This window comes from Amphibalanus amphitrite, unplaced genomic scaffold (genome assembly GCF_019059575.1).
Source record: "Amphibalanus amphitrite isolate SeventyFive unplaced genomic scaffold, NRLGWU_Aamphi_draft 001412F_arrow, whole genome shotgun sequence".
Taxonomy (NCBI): Eukaryota; Metazoa; Arthropoda; class Thecostraca; order Balanomorpha; family Balanidae; genus Amphibalanus; species Amphibalanus amphitrite.
Window position 1 is genome coordinate 94848 of NW_024882905.1, and position 14087 is coordinate 108934.

The 14087-nt window shown below is 49.5% G+C and overlaps 1 protein-coding gene across 3 annotated transcripts in view; it reads right to left on the reverse strand.

Annotated features, from left to right (window-relative positions):
* The window catches only part of LOC122372879 (probable deoxyhypusine synthase), a 29206-nt gene extending 15445 nt beyond the window's left edge, over window positions 1-13761 (reverse strand). Inside the window, exons 1-4 of one of the 3 annotated variants that reach the window (XM_043350538.1) lie at window positions 13645-13761; window positions 10036-10188; window positions 3096-3205; window positions 2337-2495 (exon numbers count right to left, since the gene is read on the reverse strand). In XM_043350538.1, the coding sequence (XP_043206473.1) occupies window positions 2337-2495; window positions 3096-3205; window positions 10036-10153 (387 nt within the window). In that variant the 5' untranslated portion in view covers window positions 10154-10188; window positions 13645-13761. Of the gene's footprint in view, window positions 1-2336; window positions 2496-3095; window positions 3206-10035; window positions 10189-13485; window positions 13565-13644 lie in introns of those variants that run through there. The other 2 variants (XM_043350539.1, XM_043350537.1) reach the window with 2 other exon arrangements.
* Between the last annotated feature and the right edge of the window lie 326 nt (window positions 13762-14087).

The window sequence follows — 14087 nt, forward strand, 5'->3', positions numbered from 1 at the left end:
ATCGGTTCTAGGGGTAATCATAGGCCCCAAAGACGCCTGGCAAAATATCAGACTTCTCAGATCAAAACTTTTTGAGTTATATTGCATTACATTTTTTTAACTTCAGTATGTAACGGTGAGTTTGATGGCCTATAACTCAAGAACGGGTTAAGCAACCAACAAAAAGTAAACAACAGTAAGCTTGCGATGAATCAAAAATTAATACTACTATTTAAAAATTCCAAAGAAAAAATTTCATTGTTGAGCAAAAAACTTAATCTTTTTTCATTTGCCTCTAATGACTTTTGGGACCAAAATTTTTCACATTTTTATTTTTCCAAATAAACTTCATGTCATTGCAAATCGACATGCAAAAAATTAGGAAGGTGTTCTTTCTATAAGTTCCTCATTTTCCGGCAAACAAAATGGGTTTCGGAGGGGTTGATACGACCCCAGCACGCCGTTTCGCTTCTAATAGAGCTAGAGCCTCGCGGAAAAAAACGAGCGTATGTGCCGTTACAAGTCGCAGCGATTGGTACCCGATTTTAAGGTCTTAGGTTAACCGGTAGCGTCTGAGGTCAGGTCACGTGACTGAAGTTACGGGTTCGGTTTTTAGTAAATAACTTCGCAAAAAATGGCCACAGAGCCGCGATTTTGGCATCATTGTGTTCGCCTAGCTCAGGTGCATCGAATGGTATACTTTTTGCTAGGGTGAGGTCAACTTAAGTAGTTGACCTCGGGTCAAGGTCAGGTCAGAGCCCCTCAGGTCATGAAGCTGGGCAAAGGGTATCATATGGCATATCATTCGATTCGGAAGGTCTTCCCGAGTCCATTGGTGACTTTCCCGACTCTCTAGCTCCATTTGATCGGGAGTTATTGACGAAAAACTCGTACGACCCTAGTGACGTCATAAATGACGTCAAGCAAGGTTAACAATGCAAAAGTAAAGCATTGAACTTTGCAAGGGGTGCATGAAATCACGATACCATGTACGTGGGATAGTTTTAGATCATTCTCGGCGCCAAAATAACAGTTTTTATATTCCCCCATTGATTTATAACATTGATGTCACGTGACCGACCTGACCTCATGTAACCTTGAAAAATTCCCAGATATAAAAGTTGTGAGACCTCTGGAGGACACCATGTATGCGTCCTGTAACTTTCATCTCGGACAGCTATGGTCACTGGCGTCCAAATTCCAAAACATTGTCAGAACCAAACAGCCTTTTTCACCCTCGCGCTTATAGGAAAGAGGGTTGGATGAACCCTCTTTTCACTTTTTTTCAGATGACTCAGACTTAAATTGAAATTTCAGTAACCGTGATGTCACTAGGCAGCTTTACCACGCCATTTGTAAGCTCCCCTCCCGAAATCACTATTCGAAACCGTTATCGTGACGTAAAATAAATACATTTATAGAAAGAACACCTTCCTAATTTTTTGCATACTTCTTAACAATGAGCCAAATATTTTTTTTAAAGAAATAAGAATTCAAAAAAATTTGGTCCATAAGTCCAAAAAATACAAATGAAAGAAAACTCGATATGTCATATATCAAAAATAGCGCATTTTTCGAAATTTCAAAGATGCATATTAATCTCTGTTTCATTGCAAGTTCAATGTTATATAACATTTGGCATTTGAATAATCCGTCTTAGAGTTACAGCCCGCCAAACTTAGCGCTGTAAAGCAAGATCCAAAAAATGTTATACACCATAACTAAAAAAATACTTATCTGAGAAGCCCGAAATTGTTACAGGTGGATTCAGAGCCCCTGATTACCCCTGAGACCAATTCTCGTCAAATTCCGGGAGATGAGGGTGTCAAATTGGAAAAAAGTGGTACGATCTATCGTGGAATGCCCCAGATACCAGCTACGAGTATATTCTCATTGTCGAGAAAATAATATGAAACATGGCACCGGCCCATACCTCCTGGGCCATGGCCCATACCTCCCGGTGTATTTTGATGGATCGAAAAATCACATGATTTATTTGAAGTTATCTGGAGACAAAACAGTTGATCCCAGATGCCTAATATCAGGCACACGTTGTAGGCGAAAGGCAATTTCACGCGCACAGAGTGAAAAACCGGGTCTAGCCACTGCCCACTGGAAGAAAATTGCCTTTTCACAAAACCGGCCCATACCTCCCGGGTCTCCCCTACTGCATACCTCACCACTCTGGCCAAACACACACCAAACCCTCCCCCCACTGCACGCAGATCTCTCACGCAGGACCCGTCACCACCCGTCCCCGCACCGTCAGCCTCCACTGCCACGGGACCCCTCTGCCGGTGTCACCTCCCCCCTCCCCCTCCCACCTCCCACACGAAGACCCACCACCCGCCGCTCACCATGCGGTGCTGCACCAGGAAGCGGATCGTGTCGCGCACGCCCGCCGACGCCATGTTAGACGTGTATCCGAGGAACACGGTGCAGGCTGAGCGGCGTCGGGTGAACTCGTCCTCGCTGAGCGCGTCCTCCTCGGCCAGCGGCTGGTCGCGGGCCGCCAGCTGGAGCGAGAGGGAGAGAGGGAGAGAGGGGAAAGGAGAGGGAGGGGGAGAGGGAGAGGGAGAGAGGGAGAGAGAGAGAGAGAGAGAGAGAGAGAGAGAGAGAGAGAGAGAGAGAGAGAGAGAGAGAGAGAGAGAGAGAGCGAGAGAGATTAGATTATGCCTAAGATATGCAAAGCATTACAAAGCAGATGTACAGGTCTCGCGGGTTTTAGCGGTAGTTTTTGCACCTAGAAAATTTAGTGTACTTCAGGCTATATCTTCGTCGTCTTAAGCTTTTAAATGTTGAAGATGCGATGGACTTGTTGGGTAACAAGCCGGCCATGATCGTGTAAAATGGCTTCATCGTAGATCGATTAGTTTCTGAGATATAACCGGAAATGTAAAAGTGCAAAACCTACCGCTTAATCTCGCGAGAGCCGTACGATTACATTGCAGATCTAAGAACGTAATAAACTAACAAAATAACACTATCAGTAGATTGGAATAGCATTGAAACGTGCCGAATGAGCCATAGGTCAAACACGTCAAGCAAGCCTAAGGCAATATTCTAAACACGCTGAAGCATGGAGCCACGATAGCGATGGCCGCAGGAAAACGTACCATCTTATTGATTTCCTCAACAGCCAAACCGAAATTCGTTGCTTGGAATCCACTGTTCTTGTATGTTTCAAAGAGCTTGTGATAGTCAATGCCCTCGTTGAAATCATAACCTGCAATAAGAACAAGACGGGCAAGGAGCGTGAGCGCTAGCATATCATGTGACATGTCTTTGATGCCACCAAAGCGGGACGAAGGCGATTCGGTAGCTTATCCGTTACCTATAAAACGGGTAATAGCAAAGTGCTTTCCAAAACAGCTATCCAGCACGAAAACCGTTCCAGTCAGCTCTCGGTAGCATCTAACCCACGTTACGGAGGCTTTGTTCATGAAGTTCGCCGAATTGGAGGGGACCGCGTTATGGGATTTTTACGGAGCGAGCGAAGCGAGCGGAGTCTTTACGGAGCGAGCGAAGCGAGCGTAGTCTTTCCTTAGATTAACGGAAATTTCTGGGTATGAGCGGCCGGCCGGCCGGCCGGCCGTGGTCACGCTTTTGCGAGGCTTATATCTCAGCAACCACTTGACCGATTTACACGCGGTAATTTTTGTAGGGTAGCTTCATTCCTTCTACCAAGTATTGGACTATTCCCGATGCATGTGGGTGACCCCTTATGCACGTGCCACGTGCAAAACGAAGAGGTGTCAGTTTTGTTATTGTTGCAATATCTCGGTAACTACTTGGCCGATTGCGCTGAAAGTTGGCATGTAGGTGTTAGGATGTGAGATGACGTCACCGGTGACGTCATATGATGACCTATGACGTCACCGGTGCGGGACGGACGGGGATTGGTCGCCTGCGGCTGTGCGGTGACCGGCCGAGATGGTCTGGGCCAAATACACCAGTTTGGATCGAGCCAGCGTGTGTGGCGGACGTCACCTCACGTTACAACAGTGGCGACGAGACTGAACCCGCGCGGCGTGCGCCATGGCCAGTCTGAGTGGTTTGGCGAGGGAGTTTGATCCCAGTCAAGAGTCGTTTGGGACATATGCCAGATGGCTGGAACAGTACCTGGTGGCTACGGGTGTCTCTGGCCAAGCTAAGAGACGTGCGACTCTGCTCAGTGTGGTAGGGCCTAAGACATTTGCACTGCTGGAGGATCTGGTGGCGCCGCAGACGGTCAGCGACCTGGAGTACGAGCAGCTAGTCACTGTGCTGCAAGGTCACTTTGAGCCGAAGTCATCTGAGATCGTCGCTCGGTTCCGGTTCCATTCGTGCTGCAGAGACGAGAACGAATCGGTCACCGAGTACGCAGCCAGGCTACGCAGGTTGGCAAAGCCGTGTCAGTTTCCGTCCGAGACCCTGCCGGAGATGCTCCGAGACCGACTGGTGTGTGGCATTCGGGACACCAGACTGCAAGCCAGGCTCCTCAGCCAGATGAGCCTGACCCTGGAGTCAGCTCTGGCGCTGGCCTGCACCAGCGAGGCAGCAGAGGCTCAGGCGCAGGAGATTGGCCGCGCTGAGTCCGCCGCTGTGCCGGCCGCCCGGCCGCTGGCGGTGGTCGGCCGGCTGGAGCAGCGCAGCACGCAGCGCGCAGCGCCGCCTCGGGCAGGTGGTGGGCGTGGTCCAGCGCCCGGCGGTCAGGGCCGGCGCCCGGCCGCGATGGACTCGCCCAGTCGGAGGGGAGGTACCGTGACACGGGATCGGCGGGGACCGAGGGAGCAGCAGCAAGGCGCTCCTTGTCACCGCTGTCGGAGCCGCCGACATTCGCCGAGCAGGTGCTGGGCGAGAAATCGCCGCTGCTTCCAGTGCGGTGAGATGGGACACGTTCGAGATGCATGCCGCGCAGCGGGTCGCGGCTGGGTGGATCAAGTGGAGGACGATGAGTTCGGCGCTCCGGCATCACCAGCGGAGGGAGCGGACCCCGCAGACGACGCTGCTGAAGAGGTCTACACGCTGTTCTACCAGTCACCGCAGTCACCGCAGTCAAAAAAGAGCCGCCCGCCCCTGTACGTGGATATCAAACTAAACGGCCGTGCAGTGCGGGCGGAGGTGGATACAGGCGCCGCGGTCTCTGTGTGTTCGGAGGAACAGTTTAACAGGCTGTTCCCAAAGGGGAGTCCGGCGATAGCTCCTTCGCGGCGTAAATTGTGCACCTATGGTGGTCAGCGGTTGGCCCTACGGGGCGAGGCGATAGTGTGCGTGCAATATGGTTCTGTTTCGGTGAACCTACCGCTGATCGTGACGGAAGGCACCGGCCCGGTGCTCTTCGGACGTGACTGGTTGGCGTACTTCAAGTTGGACTGGAATGCTATCTGCCGCATGGCAGACGTGTCTCCACCCCAGCCGACGGGTAAGTCCGTGATAGCGGACCCTGCGTTAGCCCCGGTGTTGACCGAGTATGCAGAACTGTTTGATGACGAGTTGGGGTGTTTCAAGGGCGAGAAAGTGACCATCGCGGTTGACCCAGACGCGACACCACGCTTTTGCAAAGCGCGCCCTGTTCCCCTGGCGTATCGGGCGCGAGTTGACGCTGAGCTGGATAGACAGTTAAAGCTAGGTTTGTGGGAAGAGGTCAAAGACAGTAAATGGGCGGCGCCAATGGTGGTGGTGCCCAAGGGGGACGGTACGTTGCGACTCTGCGGTGACTACAGGCTAACCATAAACCAGGCTGCTAAAGTGCATCAGTATCCACTGCCGCGTGTGGAAGAACTCCTCGTAAAATTAACGGGTTGTCAGATCTTCTCGAAGGTTGACTTAAAGAGTGCCTACAATCAGCTAGTGCTGGACGACAAATCGAGAGAGTATTTAACTCTGAATACTCCTCGCGGCCTGGTCAGACCCACTCGGTTGAGTTTTGGGTACGCGAGTGCCCCGTCTCTCTTTCAACGCACGCTTGACCAGGTGCTGAGCGGCTTACCTGGGGTGGCAGTGTTTCTCGATGATGTGATCATCGCGGCGCCGTCTCGGGAGGAGCATGAGTCTCGGTTACGGGAGGTTCTCGGCCGTCTGGCCGCGGCTGGATTTCGGGTAAATAAGGCAAAGTGTAGTTTCGGGGTAAGCTCCGTTACTTACCTGGGTTACACCGTGAGTGGAGACGGTGTTCACACGACGGAGCAGAAAGTCACCGCGATACGAGCGGCGCCTGAGCCGCGAAATGTACAGGAACTGCAGGCCTGGTTAGGGCTAATAAACTATTACAGTAAATTTCTTCGAAATTTATCGACTGTTCTGGCTCCCCTTTATCGTCTTTTACGTAAGGGCGAGTCGTGGGTGTGGGGAAATGCCGAGTCCGAGGCATTTGGGAGGGCCAAAGCGCTTCTGTTGAAGTCGCCGGTCCTGGCTCACTTTGACTCGCAGTTACCCGTGATACTGGCTTGTGACGCTAGCCCGTCAGGCATCGGTGTCGTGCTGAGTCAGCGCACGCCACAAGGAGAGCGCCCTGTAGCCTTTTATTCAAGGTCTCTGAATCCCACCGAGAGGAGATATAGTCAGACGGACAGGGAGGCATTGGCTGTCGTGAACGGCGTGAAAAAATTTAACTACTATTTGGCAGGGCGAGATTTTGTGATCCGATCTGATCATAAGCCTCTACTGGGTCTTTTGGGTGAGCGAAAACAGATTCCGGTGATGGCCTCGCCGAGAATGGTAAGGTGGGCATTAATGCTCAGTGGGTACTCGTACAGACTAGAATACACGCCTGCTTCGAAGCAGACCCACTGTGACGGATTGAGCCGTTTGCCGCTGCCGTGCAGTGCAGTGACATCACCGACGCCAGCAGAATTCGTTAATCTGTTGGAGTTTCTGGACGGGTGCCCCGTAAAGTCGGAGCAGATACGGGGCTGGACGGCCCGTGACCCGGTGCTGGCCCATGTACTGCAGTACACACAGCAGGGTTGGCCGGCCGGTGGGGAACTGCCGCATGACTTTCGCCCCTTCCAGCAGAGAGTCGGGGAACTTAGCTGTCAGGGCGGTTGTCTGATGTGGGGAAGCCGCATGGTGATTCCTACACAGGGCCGGGAGAAGGTACTGCGCATGCTGCATGCAGGCCATCAGGGGGAGTCACGGACAAAAGCATTCGCGCGGTCCTATGTGTGGTGGCCTCACATGGACGAGGATATTTCCCAGATGGTGAGAAAGTGTCAGCATTGCAATGAGACTCGGAACCAGGTATCCAATACTCCGTTGCACCCGTGGGAATGGCCCAGGGGCCCTTACGATCGCGTACACATCGATTACTGTGGTCCGATAGACGGTCACATGTTTTTTATCATTGTAGATGCATATTCAAAATGGGTGGATGTGTACCCAACCAAAGGGTCCACAACAGCAGTGACAATTGAGAAATTAAGAGCATCGTTCGCCACATGGGGCTTACCGCGGGTGCTGTGCTCGGATAATGCCAGTTCATTTGTCTGCCCAGCATTCCAGAGTTTTTGCGTGTCACTGGGAATTGAGCATGTGACGTCACCTCCGTTCTCCCCAAAGAGCAATGGTTTGGCCGAGCGTTATGTGCAGACTTTTAAAAATAGTTATCGCTCGTTACAGGGCCCGGTTGGATACAGGGTGGCACAGTTCCTGTACCAGTACAGGAACACGCCTCATTCGACCACTGGTCGATCACCGGCGGAGTTATTTATCGGCCGACCAGTGCGGACTCACATGGATCTGCTGAGGCCGGATCTGGCTAGTCAGGTAGAGACCCGTCAGAGAGCTCAGAAACAGTACGCGGACAGAGGTGCCAGGTCCATGTCGGTACAAAAAGGAGACGCCGTGTGGGTCACATCGGTAGACAGACTCCAGGGGGTAAATGGTAGGAACTGGCTTCCTGGTATTGTGCTAGAAGTGTGTAGTGTGAAAGTGACTGTCATGTTATCGGATGGTAGAGTGATTTGTCGGCATGTCGATCACGTCAGAAGGCGTGCAACGGAGACTCCTCCGGAGCGTGCCGCGCCACCTGATTATCGAGAGGGGCTGGTGTGTGAGGGTGCTGTACGTCCGGCGGAGCGGCCGGCGTTAGATAGGGGAGAGCGGTCTGGGAACGAGGGTAGAGGTCAGTTGGAGCGGTCCGCGTCGGAGGGTGTGAGGCGTGCTGCGGAGAACCGTATTCTCAGGCCACGGCCGACGGCGAAGCCGGACCGTTTTGCTGCGGTATGGAGAAATACCGGTACTGTGACTTAAGTGTTACGTGTTGGTGTGTTGTGTTTGGAAGAGCGTTTGTGTTCGGGTGGTTTGTGACTGTGGTGGAGGTGTTAGGATGTGAGATGACGTCACCGGTGACGTCATATGATGACCTATGACGTCACCGGTGCGGGACGGACGGGGATTGGTCGCCTGCGGCTGTGCGGTGACCGGCCGAGATGGTCTGGGCCAAATACACCAGTTTGGATCGAGCCAGCGTGTGTGGCGGACGTCACCTCACGTTACAACAGTAGGTAGGCACCCACTAGGCACTGCATATACATGTGCCAGAGTTGGGGTGCTGCTGCACGTGCGCACGTGCAGGGGTCGTTTCCAGATCTCGGGAACGGCTTGACCGATTGCGCTCAAATTTGGTACACGGTTAGGGACCGGTTAGTAGGGTGCCGTGCACAAGTCAGTTGGGACCCATTTTGCACGTGCGCACGTGCAGGGTGCCGCTTCCAGATCTCGAGAACGGCTGGGCCGATTGTGCCCAAATTTGGCACATCGCTAGAGACCAGTTAGCAGGGTGCCGTGCACAAGTCAGTTGGAGGTACCCCCTCGCAATTTCGCACGTGCAAGGCCCACCCTCTCGCTCGCTCCGTTAGTCGCCCCAAAAGGCGTTATACTGGTACGTAGAATAACGGAAATTTCTGAGTATGAGCGGCCGGCCGGCCGGCCGGCCGTGGTCACGCTTTTGCGAGGCTTATATCTCAGCAACCACTTGACCGATTTACATGCGGTAATTTTTGTAGGGTAGCTTCATTCCTTCTACCAAGTATTGGACTATTCCCGATGCATGTGGGTGACCCCTTATGCACGTGCCACGTGCAAAACGAAGAGGTGTCACTTTTGCAATTGTTGCAATATCTCGGTAACTACTTGGCCGATTGCGCTGAAAGTTGGCATGTAGGTAGGCACCCACTATGCAATGCATATCCATGTGCCAGAGTTGAGGTGCTGCTGCACGTGCGCACGTGCAGGGGTCGATTCCAGATCTCGAGAACGGCTGGACCGATGGCGCTCAAATTTGGTACATGGTTAGGGACCGGTTAGTAGGGTGCCGTGCAAAAGTCAGTTGGTACCCATTTTGCACGTGCGCACGTGCAGGGTGCCGCCTCCAGATCTCGAGAACGGCTGGGCCGATTGTGCTCAAATTTGGCACATCGCTAGAGACCGGTTAGTAGGGTGCCGTGCACAACTCAGTTGGAGGTACCCCCTCGCAATTTCGCACGTGCAAGGCTCACCCTCTCGCTCGCTCCGTTAGTCGCCCCAAAAGGCGTTATACTGGTTGGCTTGAGCCATCACGAAACATAGATAGCTTTAGGGGACAAACTCATGGGCCAAGATAATTTCGGACTGTTTAATGGTTACGCTGTCTGGTGCGAGCACCACGGTGGTATCATGGATGTAATGTTTGAAAGCAGCGTGGGATTCGCCATCTTCTGGTTTGCGTAGTTCATTTGAACCAGAAAGTCCGCCTTCAACTGGCAAAACTGGCTGCCAGGCACCTTCGAGTGATTCTCGGGCCTGGGAACCGCTGTTGAGCTTCTCCCCGATCAGTCATCCCCAGCTCAGCAGCCATCATCTATGGTAAGTCAAAAGCGGGACTAGTCTCATCGCTACAGCATTGGAGATCACGGGATCCTATGGAGTTCCAAACAGCTGTTTTCACTCACTGTAACTTATGAAAAGATTCAGGTTTATGCATTACCACCACGTTGCCTTTGCACCACCTTTGCAAGTTTGCACTCTCGACAGCACGCTCCCCAGATTATGACACTATCTGGATTCTGGATGCACAGCAAGTGTGTAGGTACCCACCTTTGACCACAGGTGTGTCTTCTGGCAGGGGAGTGCTGGAGACAAGTACAGCTGCCGCAGCCACAGAGGGAACGCCCTCAGCCACCAACTGCTGCTGATCCCCGCCACCTGAGTCCATGGCTTGTTCTGGCACAATCTACGAGCTGGGACAAGCTGAAAGGTAATGCAAATAGTTTGTAAATAGTGGACAATGAAGACAAGGGCAGTCTGTGATACTAATTTGAATTATAATCAAATTCCTGAAAAAGACCTAGTCCCCCAGGCCCCAGATGGATAGACTTTGGAGCTTGGGCTTTCCAAGTTAGTGCTCCAAAATGTTACTGTTTAAAATGCTCCTAAAATATGTTTTTAATGCATAGTTATTTGAAACAAAAAGAAATCTAAGTAGTACGTACTAGGAAGAATTAGACACTCACAAAACCATTCTGAACTGAATCAGCATTGGAATTTGGATATGAGAGTATGTTATGTAAGAAACCTAATTGTAATGTTTGTGATGTGGTCAATTAGCTTCAAAATGCTGTTGAGTGCTAAAATACCGTAAAATGGGGTGTTAAGGGACACTTGTTGCGCGCAAAGCAGCATATACCACCGCGTGCTACAAAACGTTTTAGTCAAACATTTAAAAATCGTTAGATATCTGCACTGACGTCACACATTCAGAGGGGTATTCCTATGCATTAGCCCCTCTGAATCATAATGCTGCAATTTTGAAATTCAATATTTCCGATTTAAGGCATTTCTCGATGTTGTGAGTGCCGAAACCGGTAATTGTGAGCCAGGGACCCCATTTTGGCTATCTCAACTCAAATCTAATGTTAAGGTGGGAGGGTCCCTTTAAGGGACAGTTGCATGGGAAAAACTTCATATTAACATTCATATTATTAGTCATATTAACTTCCTAATTTGAGAAGGTTCAATAAGAAACTTCAGTGTGGTAGTTGACACTGTTTTGCTCTTGACCATAGGACAAAATGGTATGGTTTTTCATGCAAGTGATTTGGTTCAAAAATGGATTTGAAAATCATGCTACATTTTCACAAAATTGAAACATCTCCAAAACTCTGTGTGTACCACATAAACTAGTGGGTGTACAGGGAAAATGAAAGCATAGGTGTATTGTCACATGTATTGCTCATGTTTCCTGAAAAACTTGTGCAAATCCACCCATTCATTCATCATCCTATTCCTCTTTTCTGGATACATGCATATTTTGAGGTGGATGTGGGGTGCTAAGGCACAGAGAAGAAAAAAATAAAAAATAATATCTAAATATAATTTCATTAAGTTTTCTTTCAGTAGGCATGGAAAACACCAAATTCCACATAAAATGCTGGCAAGTTCATGCTTTTATCTCTAACACATCTTAAGTTATGTAACAAAACATCTCAACACTCTTTTAATTTACAATGATGGGTCAATGGAGACTGATGTAGGTAAATGTGATGTCATCATAAAAAGACTAAAACAAAGAGGGCAACATAATGACAAGTGACTAGCTTCAACATGGGTTTTTATTGATGACAGAAGATTACTTTTTGGTTCTGTTTACCTTATAATTAGCACATTTTCCACAAGCGTAAACTGCATTACACGTAATTGGCTAAAAAGGTCATTAGTGGTGAATCAGAATGAACCTGACTTGTTTTGTGACAGAATATGCAAACCATTTCAATAAATAAATTGTGTGCCCTTCCACACCCCAATTGTGGGCATTTGATGACCATTTCTTGGAATAATATAGGTGTCCCTTAACCCTCGCCCATGTAGGGGGGGGGGTTGGTGCAACCCCCCCCCCCTGAGGTTTTTCGGAAATAGTGCAAAAACGGCGGCGCGCAGCGCCGCCAAATTTTGGGTACCTTATGGGGCAAACCTTGCGCATCTTTTGATAAAAAAAAATTGACCGGGTCATGTCAGGTCACGGAGTTATGACGTCACAAAGGGAACAGCCTCCGGCCGGATTTTCACAAACTGAGTGCCAACGCCCGAGGTTTCCTGCCAGTGGTACGGACATCGGTGGATGGATCGTGATGAAACTTCCTATGCATGTTGGGGCAAGTATTGGCTATCATATGGTATAAGAAACTTGACCGGGTCAGGTCAGGTCACGGAGCTATGACGTCACAAGAGGAACAGCGTCCGGTACTATTTTTGAAAAGCGCCCGAACCACTATTTTGCTAATTCTTGTCACCTCAATGGGAATATGCAGCAATATTAGCTTCTATAGGGAGCAAATGGACCTCCCAAATCCAAAAATACAATCAGATTTCAAAAATTTAAATTTTGATTTTTCGAATTTCTGCCGCCGACTGTGACCTTGCCGACTTCCGGCGCTCCCAACGCGCCATTTTTAGAGCTAGGGAAACGAAATACATACCAAACGATAGAGAATTGATCAAGGAACACATTAGTGAAGGTTTCAAGTCGATATCTCCCATCGTTTTGCCGCAATCGCCGCGGAAAGTTGAAAAAAGTCTATTTTTCCGAAAATTTGACCTTTGACCGGTCAAAAGTAGGTCAAATGTTGACCTAGGACCAAAAAATATACCACCAATCGCGAGATCTCGGCGAGAGCAATCCGTTGGTCTTTTCCGCTAAGCTCTACGACGCTCCGTTTTCAAACGCCAAGGGGGGGGTCGCACCAACCCCCCCCCTGCATGGGCGAAGGTGGCAGATCGCCGTTTACGGGCGAGGGTTAACACCCCACATTGAGGTGCTAAGGGACGGTGATGAAAAATAATAAAAAATAATATGCAGGTATAAATCTTAAAAACTTTAATGTGGCAGGCATGTAAAGCACCAAATTCCACATAAAATGCTGACAATTTGATGCTTCTATCTCCAACCCTTCTTGAGTTATATAACAAAACACCTCAAAACTGTCCCTTAACACCCCGTTTTACGGTTACCTCATTTGGAATGATTTCCAAGCACTCCACCAGGACACATCCATTGAAACCAAGAAAATTATTATGAAAATTGAAATACCGCATATAACCACGTCTCAGGAGCGTCATAAGTACAACTATCTATTTGATCAGTAAAAATAAACAAGATGAAAACATAATAACCCGACCTCTCTTTACCTACACACTACAACCAAAGGTGCCAGTCACTGCCAGGTGTTGATAATTATTTGATAATATTGGATATAAATATGGTAAGGATTGGCTTTTATCAATGACACTAACTAAGAAGGACTTCTATCAAATTAACCCCTCGTTCAATGCCTCTCGGACGACGAAAATTCTATGCAGTCCGGGACTAGGTAGGTTAGGTACCCAGTGAGGTATTAACTGGTGATTCCTTATCATGATTCCAGCCGGTGAGTACCGTCCTATCTGTGACTGCAGAATTCATCATCATCCAAGTCAAGTGAGGCAAACACAAATTATACATGCATCATGTTGTCTCCTGTTGTGAGAATCCAAGTGAGAATCAATGCCTACCCCAAATTGAAATAGTTTTGTGCGAGACTGCAGGCAGCCTAACGGCAAGCCAAACTGACATCAAGATAGCCTGTTAAATAGGTATCATCTAGCTATTTTAAGAATCTTCAAGTTTCAACTAGTCAATGGGCAATGGCTAGAATCTTGCATTTTTCTTACTTTTCTTGTACCACAAACCCGACCCCTGCCTTCCACGAACTACGGAGTACGGCAAGGAGTACGGAATCACGTATTTATATACACTGTGGTGTGCACATTCACCACGCGCTTACGCTCAGAGCCGCGTTGTGTTTGTCTCTTTTGCGCCATGGTGACGACAAAAGCCAAGTTATTTTGATGCAGCATTTTTGATAAGGTGCTGCCACTGAACTCTATAATGGGTGCTGCTTATATACCCTGGGTGCTGCTTGCTGGTTACAAACCCAACTAAGCGCAAACCAAGGCCGTATAAGAGCGCAAACGCTAAATCGAGTAAAGCTGTCTGATCTTCGAACACCGATGCCGGCAAGGCCCTATATACCGGAGGCCGGATTCTATTTCTGCCGGACAACGCTATGTCGTCCGGCCAATGGCATTCGGTATCAGCAGCCGAGGCCAAGCCA